Source organism: Leptodactylus fuscus, chromosome 9, assembly GCF_031893055.1.
Source record: "Leptodactylus fuscus isolate aLepFus1 chromosome 9, aLepFus1.hap2, whole genome shotgun sequence".
Lineage (NCBI taxonomy): Eukaryota > Metazoa > Chordata > Amphibia > Anura > Leptodactylidae > Leptodactylus > Leptodactylus fuscus.
This window is the reverse complement of record NC_134273.1, coordinates 10,331,178-10,345,713: the sequence shown is the minus strand read 5'-3', so window position 1 is coordinate 10,345,713 and position 14,536 is coordinate 10,331,178. Positions and strand designations below refer to the sequence as shown.

The window sequence follows — 14,536 nt, the reverse complement described above, 5'->3', positions numbered from 1 at the left end:
GGGTGACCTTAGTATGGAAGTATGAGGAGTATAGCGTGGAAACATTGTAACCATAGTATGGAAACATTGTAACCATGGGTGACCTTAGTATGGAAGTATGAGGAGTAGAGCGTGGAAACATTGTAACCATAGTATGGAAACATTGTAACCATGGGTGACCTTAGAGTGGAAGTATGAGGAGTATAGCATGGAAACATTGTAACCATTAATATGGAAGTACAATGATTATAGTACAGAAACATTGTAACCATGGATGACCTTAGTATAGTAGCAGGAGTATAGCATGGCAACATTGTAACTATGGGTGACCTTAATATAGAAGTATGATGAGTATAGCATGGAAACATTATAAAAATAGCATGGCAACATTGTAACTATGGATGACCTTAGTATGGCAATACTTTGATTATAGTATGTAAACATTGTAACAATGGAAGACCTAAGTATACACGTATGATGAGTATAGTATGGGAACATTGTAACCATAATATGGAGACTTAGAGGAGTAACCTGAAGCTCCAGGGCTTTAAGTCAGATTTTGTAATGAGACCCCGACCTACCTTGTGCCATTTAAAATAGTGGTACCTTTAATGTATCAGAGGGACCTTTGGGGCCCCGTCAGGGTCAAGAGTCCAGTATTACATGCAGCCATTACATGCCCTATAGCTACACCCCAGGAAATATTGTAACCATAGAGAACAAGGGTATAAAGCATGTTAAATATAGAATGGAAACATTATGTACTGTACAGTATGGAAGTATGAGGAGATGGGGAACATAGTACAGATGTACAGGATGAGGAACATAATATAGAAGATCTGGTGCTTGGCTCATCACTGCCCCCTATAGCTAAGCCACTGAATACAGTGCTAGGGAGTCTATATATCTCCTATCCTCCATCTGTAGCCGGCTCTGGCACTTCGATGATTTTGTTGATCGTGTTTGCAGATATATAAAGTGCCAGCTTGGCTGTGCCATCTCTGCTGACAACACTGCGGCTTATGAACTAGCAGATGGTCTTGTACTTTATTACTACAAAGGGGCACCAAGTGGCTGCAACGTGGGACGTACAGGGGTCATTGGTAATAGTCGGTATACATGTACTGTATGTGATATTTGAGTATATAGTTTAGTATATTATATGTGTCAGAAGATACAAAGTAACAGATGGCTACCGGATTCTTTGTGTATATATAAGATCACTGCTACATGGCAGCTCTTGGTGTTGCGACCATTGGGGTAAAATGATACGTCAATGTTTCTAATGGGGCAAAAAAAATTACAGGTAACCAGTGAATTCTTGCAATTATTGTATCACCTGTAGTGACGCCAGTGTTTACATTTATTTCCTCACATACTGACAGGTTAATGGAGTTTAGATTGTAACTCTCCTGGGGGCAGCGCCTATAGAAGTGACGCCGATCTCTGTGTAGCACCCAGGACTCCATATAAAATACAGTGAATATTGAAGTCTATTATTCCAGTTGTTTGTTTTTATCCTTTACTGCTGATTTTTACATGGATTTTTTAATTTTTTTTTTGCAGTTGCACCGACAATTCTTGAAATCACGCCATCTGGGGTTTCCCTTGGAAAAACAGGACTAATCCGATGTGAAACTGCGTCTGTCCCGACCCCGTCATTTGAGTGGTACAAAGGAGATAAGAAGTAAGGGTTAATGTTATATTACTATATATGAGCTGTTTGCAACTTCAAGGCAGGGGTGGGACCATAGAGCGCCCTCGTAGGACGCCATATTGTGCAGGGATCTCTATCATACTGGACAGGATACACTGCTGAATATGGCGATTTCTATGGGTGCCCTATTATGTGTAACTGGGCGGTATAATAATGGACATGAGATATCACATTGACCTGAATTCACTTATAGCGACTCCCGCAGCAGCAATCTGATTGGTTATTGTAGTGCGCCGGCTGCGGTACTAAAGTCTGCTCCATCTCTTCTTCTAGGCTCACAAATGGACAGAGAGGCATCCTCATAAAGAATTACAACACCAGATCGATCCTCCACGTCTCTAATGTAACAGAAGAGCACTTCGGCAATTACACATGTGTAGCCATAAACAAGCTGGGAACGAGTAACGCCAGCCTGCCCCTGAACCGTAAGTCACACCTCACATCAACCCTATGGAACAGTCCGCGCCGGCTCACAGATACTACAGATAGGGGGCGGTATACAGATCTATCCCAAGTCTGAGCACTATCACACTGCAGGAATTACTATAGGGGAAGGGGAGACGTGTATGTCATTGGCTTATCATTTACACATTTAATAAATTCTATCTATCTCCTATCTATCTATCTATCTATCTATCTATCTATCTATCTCCTATCTATCTATCTATCTATCTATCTCCTATCTATCTATCTATCTATCTATCTATCTATCTATCTATCTCCTATCTATCTATCTATCTATCTATCTATCTATCTCCTATCTATCTATCTATCTATCTATCTATCTATCTATCTCCTATCTATCTATCTATCTATCTATCTATCTATCTATCTCCTATCTATCTATCTATCTATCTATCTATCTATCTATCTATCTATCTATCATCTATCTATCTATCTCCTATCTATCTATCTATCTATCTATCTATCTATCTATCTATCTCCTATCTATCTATCTATCTATCTATCTATCTATCTATCTCCTATCTATCTATCTATCTATCTATCTATCTATCTATCTCCTATCTATCTATCTATCTATCTATCTATCTATCTATCTATCTAGCTATCTATCTATCTATCTATCTATCATCTATCTATCTATCTATCTATCTATCTATCTATTATCTATCTCCTATCTATCTATCTATCTATCTATCTATCTATCTCCTATCTATCTATCTATCTATCTATCTATCTCTCTATCTCTTATCTATCTATCTATCTATCTATCATCTCCTATCTATCTATCTATCTATCTATCTTCTATCTATCTATCTATCTATCTATCTATCTATCTATCTATCTATCTCCTATCTATCTATCTATCTATCTATCTATCTATCTATCTCCTATCTATCTATCTATCTATCTATCTATCTCCTATCTATCTATCTATCTATCTATCTATCTCCTATCTATCTATCTATCTATCTATCTATCTATCATCTATCTATCTATCTATCTATCTATCTATTATCTATCTCCTATCTATCTATCTATCTATCTATCTATCTATCTATCTCTCTATCTCTTATCTATCTATCTATCTATCTATCTATCTATTTATCTCCTATCTATCTATCTATCTATCTATCTATCTATCTCCTATCTATCTATCTATCTATCTCCTATCTATCTATCTATCTCCTATCTATCTATCTATCTATCTATCTATCTATCTATCTATCTATCTCCTATCTATCTATCTATCTATCTATCTCCTATCTATCTATCTATCTATCTATCTATCTATCTATCTCCTATCTATCTATCTATCTATCTATCTATCTATCTATCTATCTATCATCTATCTATCTATCTATCTATCTATCTATCTATCTATCTATTATCTATCTCCTATCTATCTATCTATCTATCTATCTATCTATCTCTCTATCTCTTATCTATCTATCTATCTATCTATCTATCTATTTATCTCCTATCTATCTATCTATCTATCTATCTATCTATCTATCTATCTCCTATAATTTGTATGGCCGCCATGTTTGGTATTGCCACTTTTTAAATAATTTCCATCAAGCTATGACATAGAAGACCCCAACCTGGATTTTCAGAATTGATATGTATAAGGATCTACTCAGTCCTCAACCTTCCATAGGGACAGACAGAACGACCACTAGGGGGCACAATGTACAATACAATATCCGACCATTGTCCATCTTAGCACAGAGTGACTTACAGTATATCACACATTTGGGTTCGATATCCAATGTCTCTCCTCTCTGCTGTAAATATCTTTGGCCCGTGCCATGTGACCGACCCGTCCCATGATACCCCGATACACAGACTGCCAGTAAGGTCGCGGCGAGGTGATATTTTGACATTTGCACATGCAAATAACCCTTGATGGATGGAGCGCGCCGCTCTCTATGTTTGTCTTTCATATCAGTCTTGCATACTAATTGCTATTTCGGCTAATCTCCATTCATGGAATTAGCCTTTACACTGTGACTTTTATGTGTGATATTGAGACTCCGCTCAAGGGAAAAAAAACTCTCAAATCCTTTTCGCATTTTCTGACGAGGAATCATCATCCCGGAGTTAACCCCTTCACTGCTGAGAGCGAAAAGTTTTCTATAGATAAAGGACAATGTGATATCCCGGGCAGTTCTTATGGTGTCTTAGGGTTGGTCCTAACTTGTGACTATTGAGCTTCTTGATTCCCAAAAAATATTACGGTACAGATGACCCGTTGGGCTAAAAATTCAAAAATTCTATCATTTAGAGTATAAAAATATTTTCCGGATGATTGATAAAAGTGCTCGATAGCCCGGCAATAGGGTCCCAATATGGCGGACTCGGAGGATCCTATATTGGAATGGTGGAACTTACCGTGGACCCATCACAGTCATCCGACTTCATTCTGAGAATTTCTGACAACCACTTGACGCTTTGTCTTGCATTAGGGAGAATTTAGGCAAAACAGTAGGGGTAGAGAGGTTTTGTAGGACGTTTTGGGTGTCTGCAATGTCTACACGATGGGTGGAATTCATGAACCACTCGGGGGGTTGGGGGTGGGAATGTAGTGGATCTTTGGGCAAAGGCTTTTCTGGAATTAAAGTTTTGCCAGTTTGTCCCTTCTGTGCTCTTGTCGCCACTTTTTAAGAACGCGGGGTGAGCTGGAGAAGGGACACCTCGGCCGATCAAATTCCAGAAAGCTGGCATAAGTCATATCCGAAATCTATGTTTCAGTTTTTAGTTCTAGTTTGGGAGTACACCCAAATTATTAAGAGGTTGGCGGCTCTCAGGCGCCTCTTACCCCAGCCGGGTATTTGATCTGACATACAGACCAGTCTTAATAAAAGATGACCATGACATTGCCGCTCCCCAGTAGTCACATCAGTGCTCATTTTTGTCTTCTCCTTCTAGCCCCCTTTAAAGACGACCTTTCACCACTTCCAACAACTCCAGATCCTCACATCCTTCAATAGCCCCCGCTCCACTGATTCCGGCACAGTTGGTATTTTTTCTCTAGCCCCTACCATTCCTGAGAAAACCACCCTGTTAGTTTTAGCACCCAATATGCTAATTTGCATCTCTACTGTACTGACCGCCCACTTGACAGTAGAGTGCCAAATTAGCATATTGGGTGCTAAAACTAACAAGGTGGATTGCTCAGGAATGGTAGGGGCTAGAGAAAAAATTCCAACTGTGCCGGAATCAGTGGAGCGGGGGCTATTTAATGATCCATACATTTGGAGATGGTGGAGGTGGTGAAGGGTCCCCTTTAAATGACAATATCAGCTCTACTACATCGGTGTATTAAGAAGAGGATATTGTGTGTCCTCCAAGCCCATAGGATATGATTTATGTGTAACCTATACAGTATATTTACGCTGCTTTTTCCTGTAAATTGAATTCCACATACAGTAGTAACATCTCTCCGGTAATGATATTAAATTATCGACTAACTACACATAACGGTTTCTTATAACAAATGTTATCCTAGAGCCATATGGATGGGAACATTATACTGTCATCCCCTGTAATGGGTGAGAAGCTTAACACACGCCGCACCACATTAAATTGTTCTCCCCCACATTAAGATCATGGCAGCTCCTACTGTATAATTCGGGAAGCGTCATCTTACCACCTGCCGCTCTCCAATAACACCATTTACAGTGAAGCTCAGGCGCGGGGAGAGAGATTATTATCACGTAACTACCATTATCATACGACTCCCACCCAGTGCGTGTAATGCATTTAACCTTGTAGCTAATATCTATTGACTCAGATGGCGGTAATTTTATGATTAAGGTCAAGTGTGGAGGAGCAGATATTACATGCGGATAGGACGTCAATAATTTATCATGTTACTTAGTGACATCCCGGATATAAGTCTTCTGGATTGTCTTCTGCTTCTACACCCCCTACCTTGGGCGCCTATTGTACTTGGTTTACTTATAGAAGGTGGGAAACTAAGCTTGTAATGTGATGATGTCATTGGAGCCGAACACATGACCTGGACAGATGGACGGAAAAGTGTCTCAGAATAATAATAATAATAATAATAATAATAATAATAATAATTAGATAATAATAATAATATTAGACAATCCATAAAATGGTACAAATAAAAAATACAACTTACCCCACAAAAAAGAAGCTCTATACAGCTTCAGTTTTATTAAAGGGATCCTATCATTAAAGTGTTTTTTGTTTCTGAATAACACGTAGGAATGGTCTTAAGAACGGATACTCTTCTCCTACCTTTAGATGTCTTCTCCGCACTGCCGTTTGTTAGAAATCCCGATTTTCTTCAGTATGCAAATGAGTTCTCTCGCAGCACTGGGGGCGGTCCCCAGTACTCAAACAGCCCTGGGGGCGTCCCCAATGCTGTGAGAGGACTCTTCAGTGGTGCCTCCATCTTCATCAGGAATGGCCTTTCTCTACGTCCTCTTCCGGCTCTGGGGTCAAACTTATACGCATGCGCAGTCGGCTCTTCCATCAGGCTTCAGGGAGATTCGACTGCACATACATGTGGACATTTTCTTGTGGCAGCTTACCCCAGCTTACTGTGTAAATGGCCACAAGAAAATGGCTGCTTCCACCAGATGGGCATGCACAGTCAGCTCTGCCTGAGGCCTGATGGCAGAGCCGACTGCATATGCCTAGAAATTTGAAGCCAGTGCCGGAATAAGACGCGGGGACAGACCGTTCCAGAAAAACATAGAGGCGTCGCTGGAGAGTTCTCTCGCAGCATTGCGGACACCCCCAGTGCTGTTTGAGCGCTGGGGCCCGCCCCCAGTGCTGCAAGAGAATTAATTTGCATACCGACGAAAACTGAGATCTCTACCGAACGGCGGCCCAGAGAAGACATCTAGAGGTAGGAGAAGAATAGCCTTTCTTAAGGCTATTCCTACGTCATATCAAGAAAAAATTGTTTTAATGATAGAATCCCTTTAAGCTTTCATAATAAAATAATATAAATTTGGTATCTCTATAGTTGTACCAACCCCCAGAATGTAGATAATAGGTCCTTTCTGCTGCACAATAAACACCCTAAAAACAAAACCTATAAGGAAACAGTAAAAATGCATATTTTTCTCTATTTTCACCCCGTTCCGAAGTGTTTTGTAGCTTCCCAGTACGTTATACTTGATATTAGATGTTACATTACAAAGTACAATTTGTCTGGCAAAAAATAAACCCTCATTGTGAATGTTGGGAAGGGATTAAATAGGAGACCTTGATAAGTGGTGTGGTTCAGCCGCTGATCACAAAGACTTGACTGGTGGCTGACTGCGCATGCGCGGCTGCTCCATTCACTTCCATGACACTGCTGGAGTACAATAATTGCATAAATGGGGTGTTGATACCCGATGGGGGAACAAGACCCCCGTTCTCATGATCAGTGCCGCTGTTGCTTTAAGTAACCCTGTAAGTTGGTGAATGCACCCGGCGCGCTCGTTCCTGCGCCCTGGATACATCCATACGAGAGGTCTGCCATTTGACAAATCCTGTTTCCATTTGGCTGGACTGTGACATCCGCCTTCATCTCCATCATATTCCGCTATTCACCAATTTCAATTCTGTTGATTTTTCAATTCATTTAGTGTAGGAATAAAAGCGGCGTTCGCTGCGGCTCGAAACCCTCGCCTCCATTTGCATAAGCTTTTCCCAGCCAACTGTCTCTCTTTATTAGTGGCATTGCATTAATTTCTGCCTGTGCATGTATTTAGCATATATAAGTGCTTACATTGTAGGCCGGCTTCATCAGAATATGGAAAACATCAGCGGCCACTTCAGGGAAACAGCTGTCCTTGGCTTTTATTCTTGGAGCATCCTTGGCTTTCTTCTTCTCGCCTCGCGTGGCCTTGTAATTTTTAACAGTTCAATTACACGAAGATATAGCGACGCCGTTCCGTGAGAAAACAATGCAAAAAAATATCACTTCAAGGAGAGCTGGAAGAATACACTACTTGACTTATGAAACGTATCCTCCTTGTACAGACAATGATGTAGATCCGGTATACATTGGAGTATATTACACGACGGGCTTCAATAGATCACTGCAAACTCTTGGTTCTTGGAGTTATACCTGGATAAAAAAATCATGGCTGCTTTCTCCTAGAAACAGCGCCCCATGGGTCTGTAGGCTGTGTCTGGTATTACACTTCAGTTCATCATGATACTGCAGTACCAGGACAGCTGCAATGTGGATACTTCAAGGGGTGATACTACAGGGGGTGCAGGAGTTGAAATTGCATATTGGTCCAGGTGGTGTAGAGAACACAACAGTCTCTCTACACCACCTGGACCCATGGGCAACTGCAAACCCTGCACCACCTGTACTTTCATGTCTAGCAATCTGATCCTAGCCCTGCTGAATCCAGTTTCCTTAAAGGGGTTGACCAGGATTAGTATATGACTGCTTTCTTTGTGACCCCGGGTTGTATCTGGGATGGCAGCTCAGTTCCATTTACTTTAATGGTGATTTGGTACAACATCAGACTCAACCCAACCCATAGAACTTGGAATAGAGGGCCACAACCCCTTCAATGTCCATCCAGGTACAGCCACCTCCACCGGTTTATGGTAACGTGAAGTTCCTGGGCCCAATGCGAAATAGTTCACTGGACTCTGAAACGTTATGATACTAGTGTCCCCCATTGTAGCTGTTGAGTCCCTTATACCACCAGGGCCGATGTATAGATACAGTCTTACAACTTCTTAACCACTTGCAATGTCCAGATTGTAGTTGTACTTGGTACCGTAGCTCAGCCCTGTTCAATCCAGACTAATTAAAGGGGTGATCGATGGGGGTAATATACCTGGGATCCCCACTAGTCAGCTGGTAGAAGTGGCGACAGAGTTTGGGTAAGCACTGTAGCCTCTCCACCATATACCAAGGAGACTGACATACCTATCATAGGTACTGTGCTTGGCATTGCATCTTGAATGGGACTAAACCAATCCTGTACCATGTGACAAGATAATGTGATGTCATCATTAAAGGAACTTAGGGCTCTCACAAGGTCATGTACCACGTGACTGGTGAATGTGAGGTCATTGGAACAGGAAAGAGCTACTGTACCATGTGACCAATGAACGGGGCAGCTGATTGGCCGGAGCCCAAGGGGTCAGACCCCTCCACTAGTCACAAGTCCTAAGGATAAGCCATCGCTATAATAGTCCCTTTAATTCCTCCAACACAAACACCCTTGAGCAGCCACTTCTAATTGTATCCATAATTAATATTTTCCCCAAACATTCCGAGATAACAAACCGTTTTGATACTTTTTGACACAATTTATTCCGTCCCAGCGCTGAAGTTAATTACTCTTCATGCCGCCTAATTTCCACGACACGTTTTACCCCGGTCTGACCCCGCATTTGATTGTCACGTAACTTCTTCCAAATCACTCGTCGACACGTCGCGTTTCGGAGATCCAAAAAGGTCAGCGCGAGAAAATAAATAAATAAATAGAGAAAAAAAACTGCTGAATTAATCAAAGACACAAATAAAGAGATTCTGACGAAGTGAGCAAATCATTATTACGTCTTTATCGCTTCGCGAGATGGATTTTTGCCTGGACAAATAATTCAATTAATTAGCGAGTGTAAAATGAAGAATTAATACCAAATCATTATTTTCGGCGGCGGTGTTAAGCAGCTGGCTTCCCTTTGTTTATATAAATAATCAGCATGGCCTAATTTGAAAGGATACGGCGAACAGCCCGAGAAAGACGAAAGGCGGGGGGGATAGAAAAAAAGCGCTTAGTCTATATTTGTTGTATTCACATCAAGGGGAGATCTGAAGCCTTTCAGGTGGAGTCCTTAGGAATTCAAATCTTTCGAAAAACAGGAAGCGCGAGCGTTGATGCGTCGCTGGGAGCGTCAGGAACCGCGGCTCGGGTTATGTTCTCTGCTTTGCCTGTTTTTATTGAAGTACAGCAAACACAAAGAGCAAGCGAAAGATGCAAGGAAGACGAGAAAGCCCTGACTTCAGCATAGCCACTATTTACATTAAAAGGAGATCAAATGGGCCCAAAAATTTCGACAAAAATACACCGTCGGCTTTTTTTATAGAGACGCTGACACGATGCGTCTCCATTGAAGATGGTGTTTGAAATTTCTGGTCGGGCACGTGGTAGACCTTTGTGCGTGGGAATTGTGCTGTATGGTGGGTAGCCATGAGTAAATTTAGTTAGTTTCAAATTTTTGGTAGATCCTGAAATTTTGGGGATTTGCCACCCACCAATCATTTCTTCAAGCCAGGGCCGTTTTAATACCAGGGTTGAGCGATCGTGTTCAGAAAAGATTCCGATCTGATTCCGATCGGCGATCAAGAAAATTTCACGATCGCGATCAAAATTCTGAACACGATCTTTTTAGGTGGAATCGAGATCGGTACTATTTCCCACAATGCTTTGCTTAGCCTACATACTGAGTATACACTCCGCACATTCGAGCGGAGTGTATACTCAGTGTGAAGGCTCCGCTGCGGTTCCATAGGAATGAATGGAAGCAGCCGGCACACAGCCTTAATCCCCTGCGCGCCGGCTGCCTCCATTCATTCTAATGGGAGACTAAACTAACATCTCTAGTAGCTACTTACCTCCAGAGATGGCTGCTCCGGTGCCTGGTGTTCTCCTTCTTCTTCGCCTCACTGCCCCCGCCTCCCAGGTTAGTGTTTAAAGAGCTAGGTAGGTGGGGCTTGTGTCTTAGGAGAGACGTGACGTCTCCCCTCCCAGTACCCGCCCACACTCTCCTAACCCGCCCACACTCTCCTAACCTGGGAGGCAGGGGGCAGCGAGGCGAGAAGAGCAGCGTGGAGCAGCAGCGAGGCGAAGAAGAACACCGGGCACCGGACCAGCCATCTCTGCAGGTAAGTGGACACCAGGGGGGACTAAGTAGCCAGAGGATTAAAAAAAATCCTCTGGCTACTTAGTGATTCACTACACAGCGTGGATTCTAACAATTAAAGCGTTCACTTGTTAGATTCCATGCTGTGTAGTGAATAGGATTGCTTTTAAAATCCGATCTCCGATTAGTAAAAAAAATCCCATTGACTTGCATTGGGATCGGAATTGGGATCGGGTTTGAATGAAAAATGATCGGAAATCGGATTTTAAAATCGATCCTGAAAAGTCAAGATCGGCTCAACCCTAATTAATACTTTAGTGAGCCCATAAGTTTGATAGGTGGGCTACACCCTCATAAGTTAATGTGTCCTCAAATAACCCCCCATATAATGCCCCCTGCATAGATATATAATATACAAAGAAAAAGTTGGGTAGTGATGTCCGCTTGGGGACCCGAAAAACAAAAATTCAATCCACTTACAAAGCGGTTACCTGCAGACCCCATAGACTATAATAGGTTCGCCAGGTTTTTGCCCATTTTCCACCCAAAAAATGCAGAGAGAAAAGTTCTTCTTGCAGGATTTCCCCAAATGGAGACTGAGCATGGGTGTGAACCCAGCCTTGAAAATATTGAAAAACGTTGCTCTATACTGAACCATGCTATGAATATATTCTTTGTAAGGACTAGATGAGAATACCCCTGTTATATGGCACCATATGAATGGGGAAAAAAACCTCTAGATGAGCTCTGTAGACTTTTTTGGGTGCCAAACAACTTGGAGCCTGTACGAAGTTGTACAGTTCATACATGGAATAAAAGAATAGGCCAAAATGCCTTCAAAAACTGCAATATAGTGTAAGGCCATGTTCACACATCACAGGTTTGCTAAGGATTTAGCAAACTCATCAGATTTGCTCCAGAAAAAAATTCAGAGGGAAAAAAAATCATCCTCCGAAATATTCAGTTTGCACGTTAGAATCACAGAATCTGCACCGTAAATATATGGGTAGCAATGGGGCTAATCCTGGGCAGATCCCTGGTACCTTCCTGGTACTTCAGTGGCATCTGCACAAGAAAACCGAGCCAGCCACAGCTCAACTTGTAAAACATATGCGGCTGTATTGTGGAGAAACAAGGCCAAAAATAGAAGGATGAAGCAGAGTACTGATACAAATTGTGAGAAAAAGTGGAGCACATAGTATATGTCCAAAAAGTGGAGTACATAGTGTGTTAGTACATAGTATTTGTCACCAAAAGAACTACATAACACATGTCAAAAACTGGAGAACACATTCTAATACAAGTCTAAAAGTGGAGCACTTCGCACTTCGCACTTCGCATGTTTCAATAAGCCTACTCCACAATGTGCATCGATTGATTACGTGTTTTATACACAACCTTGTATCTTTGTATGTTTTTATTCCCTGATCTTCCCCTGGCGGGTTCGTGCAGTTTATGTATACATGTATATTTGATCTACACAGCTGACATATGGGGGATGATCCAAGAAATCCTATGCAGGCTGCGGTACACACATGAACAGATGGGAGAAGAGAATAATCAGTTCTGCTCTTTTGTTAGATGTGGGATCTTGATTCATACGGAGCAGAGTACAGTACAGTATATAGTCAGAGCAGGGGCATAAGAAGTAACCCTGGGGCAGATCTTCTAGCCGACCTCACTCCACTATCACCAACTTGACATGACAATCCTATGAATATTTCATGTTTTCCTATGTGTCATATCTACATTGTTTCCACTGACTTTTGTTAAGTATTCCATTGTCCATTGCATTCTCTATCAATAGCTATTATGATCTCAAAAACTATAGCTCTCGGCCCTAGTTAAAAACTTGTTACAACACCCTCCAACTAGCATGTATCATTGGTGATCCTGGTCTTCTCATATGGAAACTCTTCATGCACCAGAACATAGCTTCTGCACCTACAATAACTACTACTAGCTGCAGCAGGAGCCTCTCCCCTCTGCTCAAAAAAGCAGGAAGTTAACCTTTGTGTTCTGTGTTGGACTATAAGACTATTTGCAAATGCAGATTGACAACCAATGACCTGCTCCTTTGGACCTGCCCAATTTCAATTAGCCCCTTGTACCCCTCACACATTATAATGCCCCTTATTGCACCCAACGCAGTATAATGCCCCATTATTGGCCCCATCACGGTATAGTGCACCCCAACCCCCCATACCCACCACTCACTCACCCGAACCCAACTCCCCCCCCCACACACTTTACTAGCTTTGGCAATGCCAAATACCTATTCGGACGTGCCAATAAAGCTTTTTTGATTTGAATTTGATTTGTGTCCTCATATAGTATCATGCCCACTTGGTGCATCCACACAGTATACATAATGCCCCCTTATTTTGGCCCCTACAAAAAAATGCAAAAAAAACCCAAAAAAACATAGTACACCTTGTCCCGTTCTCCTGCAGTCCAGTCCAGTCTCCACTGCTGGAACATGATGTAATGATGTCACTACATCACCCATCACTTTGTCTAAGCAGTCGATTTGGGTTGAATGGAGAAGAACCTGTACACACTTAGAACTGACCCTGAGACGTACCTCCTGCCCAATGGGACATCGGAAAAGCACCCAAAAAATGATAAATCCAGGACGGTTAGAAAGTTTCTAAACACCAGACAATATTTGTATATGCCAAAAAGAAGCATCCTGGGTTCCCGCTGCGTTTGCTTTAGAGTATGCAAATATATTTGCATCACATTCTCAGCCATGTTCTAATTGCTAATTAAATAGGTGTGAAAAGAGAGAAAACCACATGAACGATGGTGGATCTCAAGCACCACCCGTGGTCATTGGAGAGCCAACTTTGAGAGGTCTTCCACGTGGCTACACAAATTTCCAAAGCACCCTGGATTCTTTCTCCGTAAAAAGTAACATTTCTTGTCTGTACATCACAAAAAAGTTTCACAAAAACAGAGGACCACAGATGGTGTATGACATCTACTAGATTTTGGGTTGTACATTTCCATTCTTCTCTAGTTTTAGTGTTCCTTTAAGAAAGGTTGTTCTACGTGTTCCAAGATGGTCAAAACATCCCACCCCAGGAGAATACAAAGTGCTAATTCTCTTTTTTCAAACCCATGGAGTCTTCACTTCACCAACCTGTTCCAAGACATGCTGGGAGTCACAGCTTCTTAATTACGAGAGAGCCACAGGTTGGTAGACCACAGACGTAAGAACCTTCCCATCAGGTCCTAGAGAATGAATGACTGACCTTTCTCGATCAATCTCCACCAGAGAAGAACAGACCCCTCGCGACGTGCAGGTGTTTTTGAAATTGTTTCTGTTTCCAATTCCTTTGATACTTATTTAAGTAAACAACATCCCCCCCACCCCAACAATATTTTTGCTCGGTGGCGTCTCGCAGCTGTCATGACATAAAGACGGAGCTGACAATCGCCTATGATTGGTCGAAGGAAATGACACTGATCAAAAGGGCGAAATTGCTATTGTGTTTTTGTCTT

General features: G+C 41.9%; 1 protein-coding gene across 1 annotated transcript in view; it reads left to right on the top strand.

The window, feature by feature from the left end:
• Positions 1-14,536, top strand: part of NEGR1 (neuronal growth regulator 1) — a 378,159-nt gene that overhangs the window by 300,520 nt on the left and 63,103 nt on the right. Inside the window, exons 5-6 of the mRNA XM_075287254.1 lie at positions 1,546-1,666; positions 1,970-2,121. Of these exons, the coding sequence (XP_075143355.1) occupies positions 1,546-1,666; positions 1,970-2,121 (273 nt within the window). The remainder of the gene's footprint in view (positions 1-1,545; positions 1,667-1,969; positions 2,122-14,536) is intronic.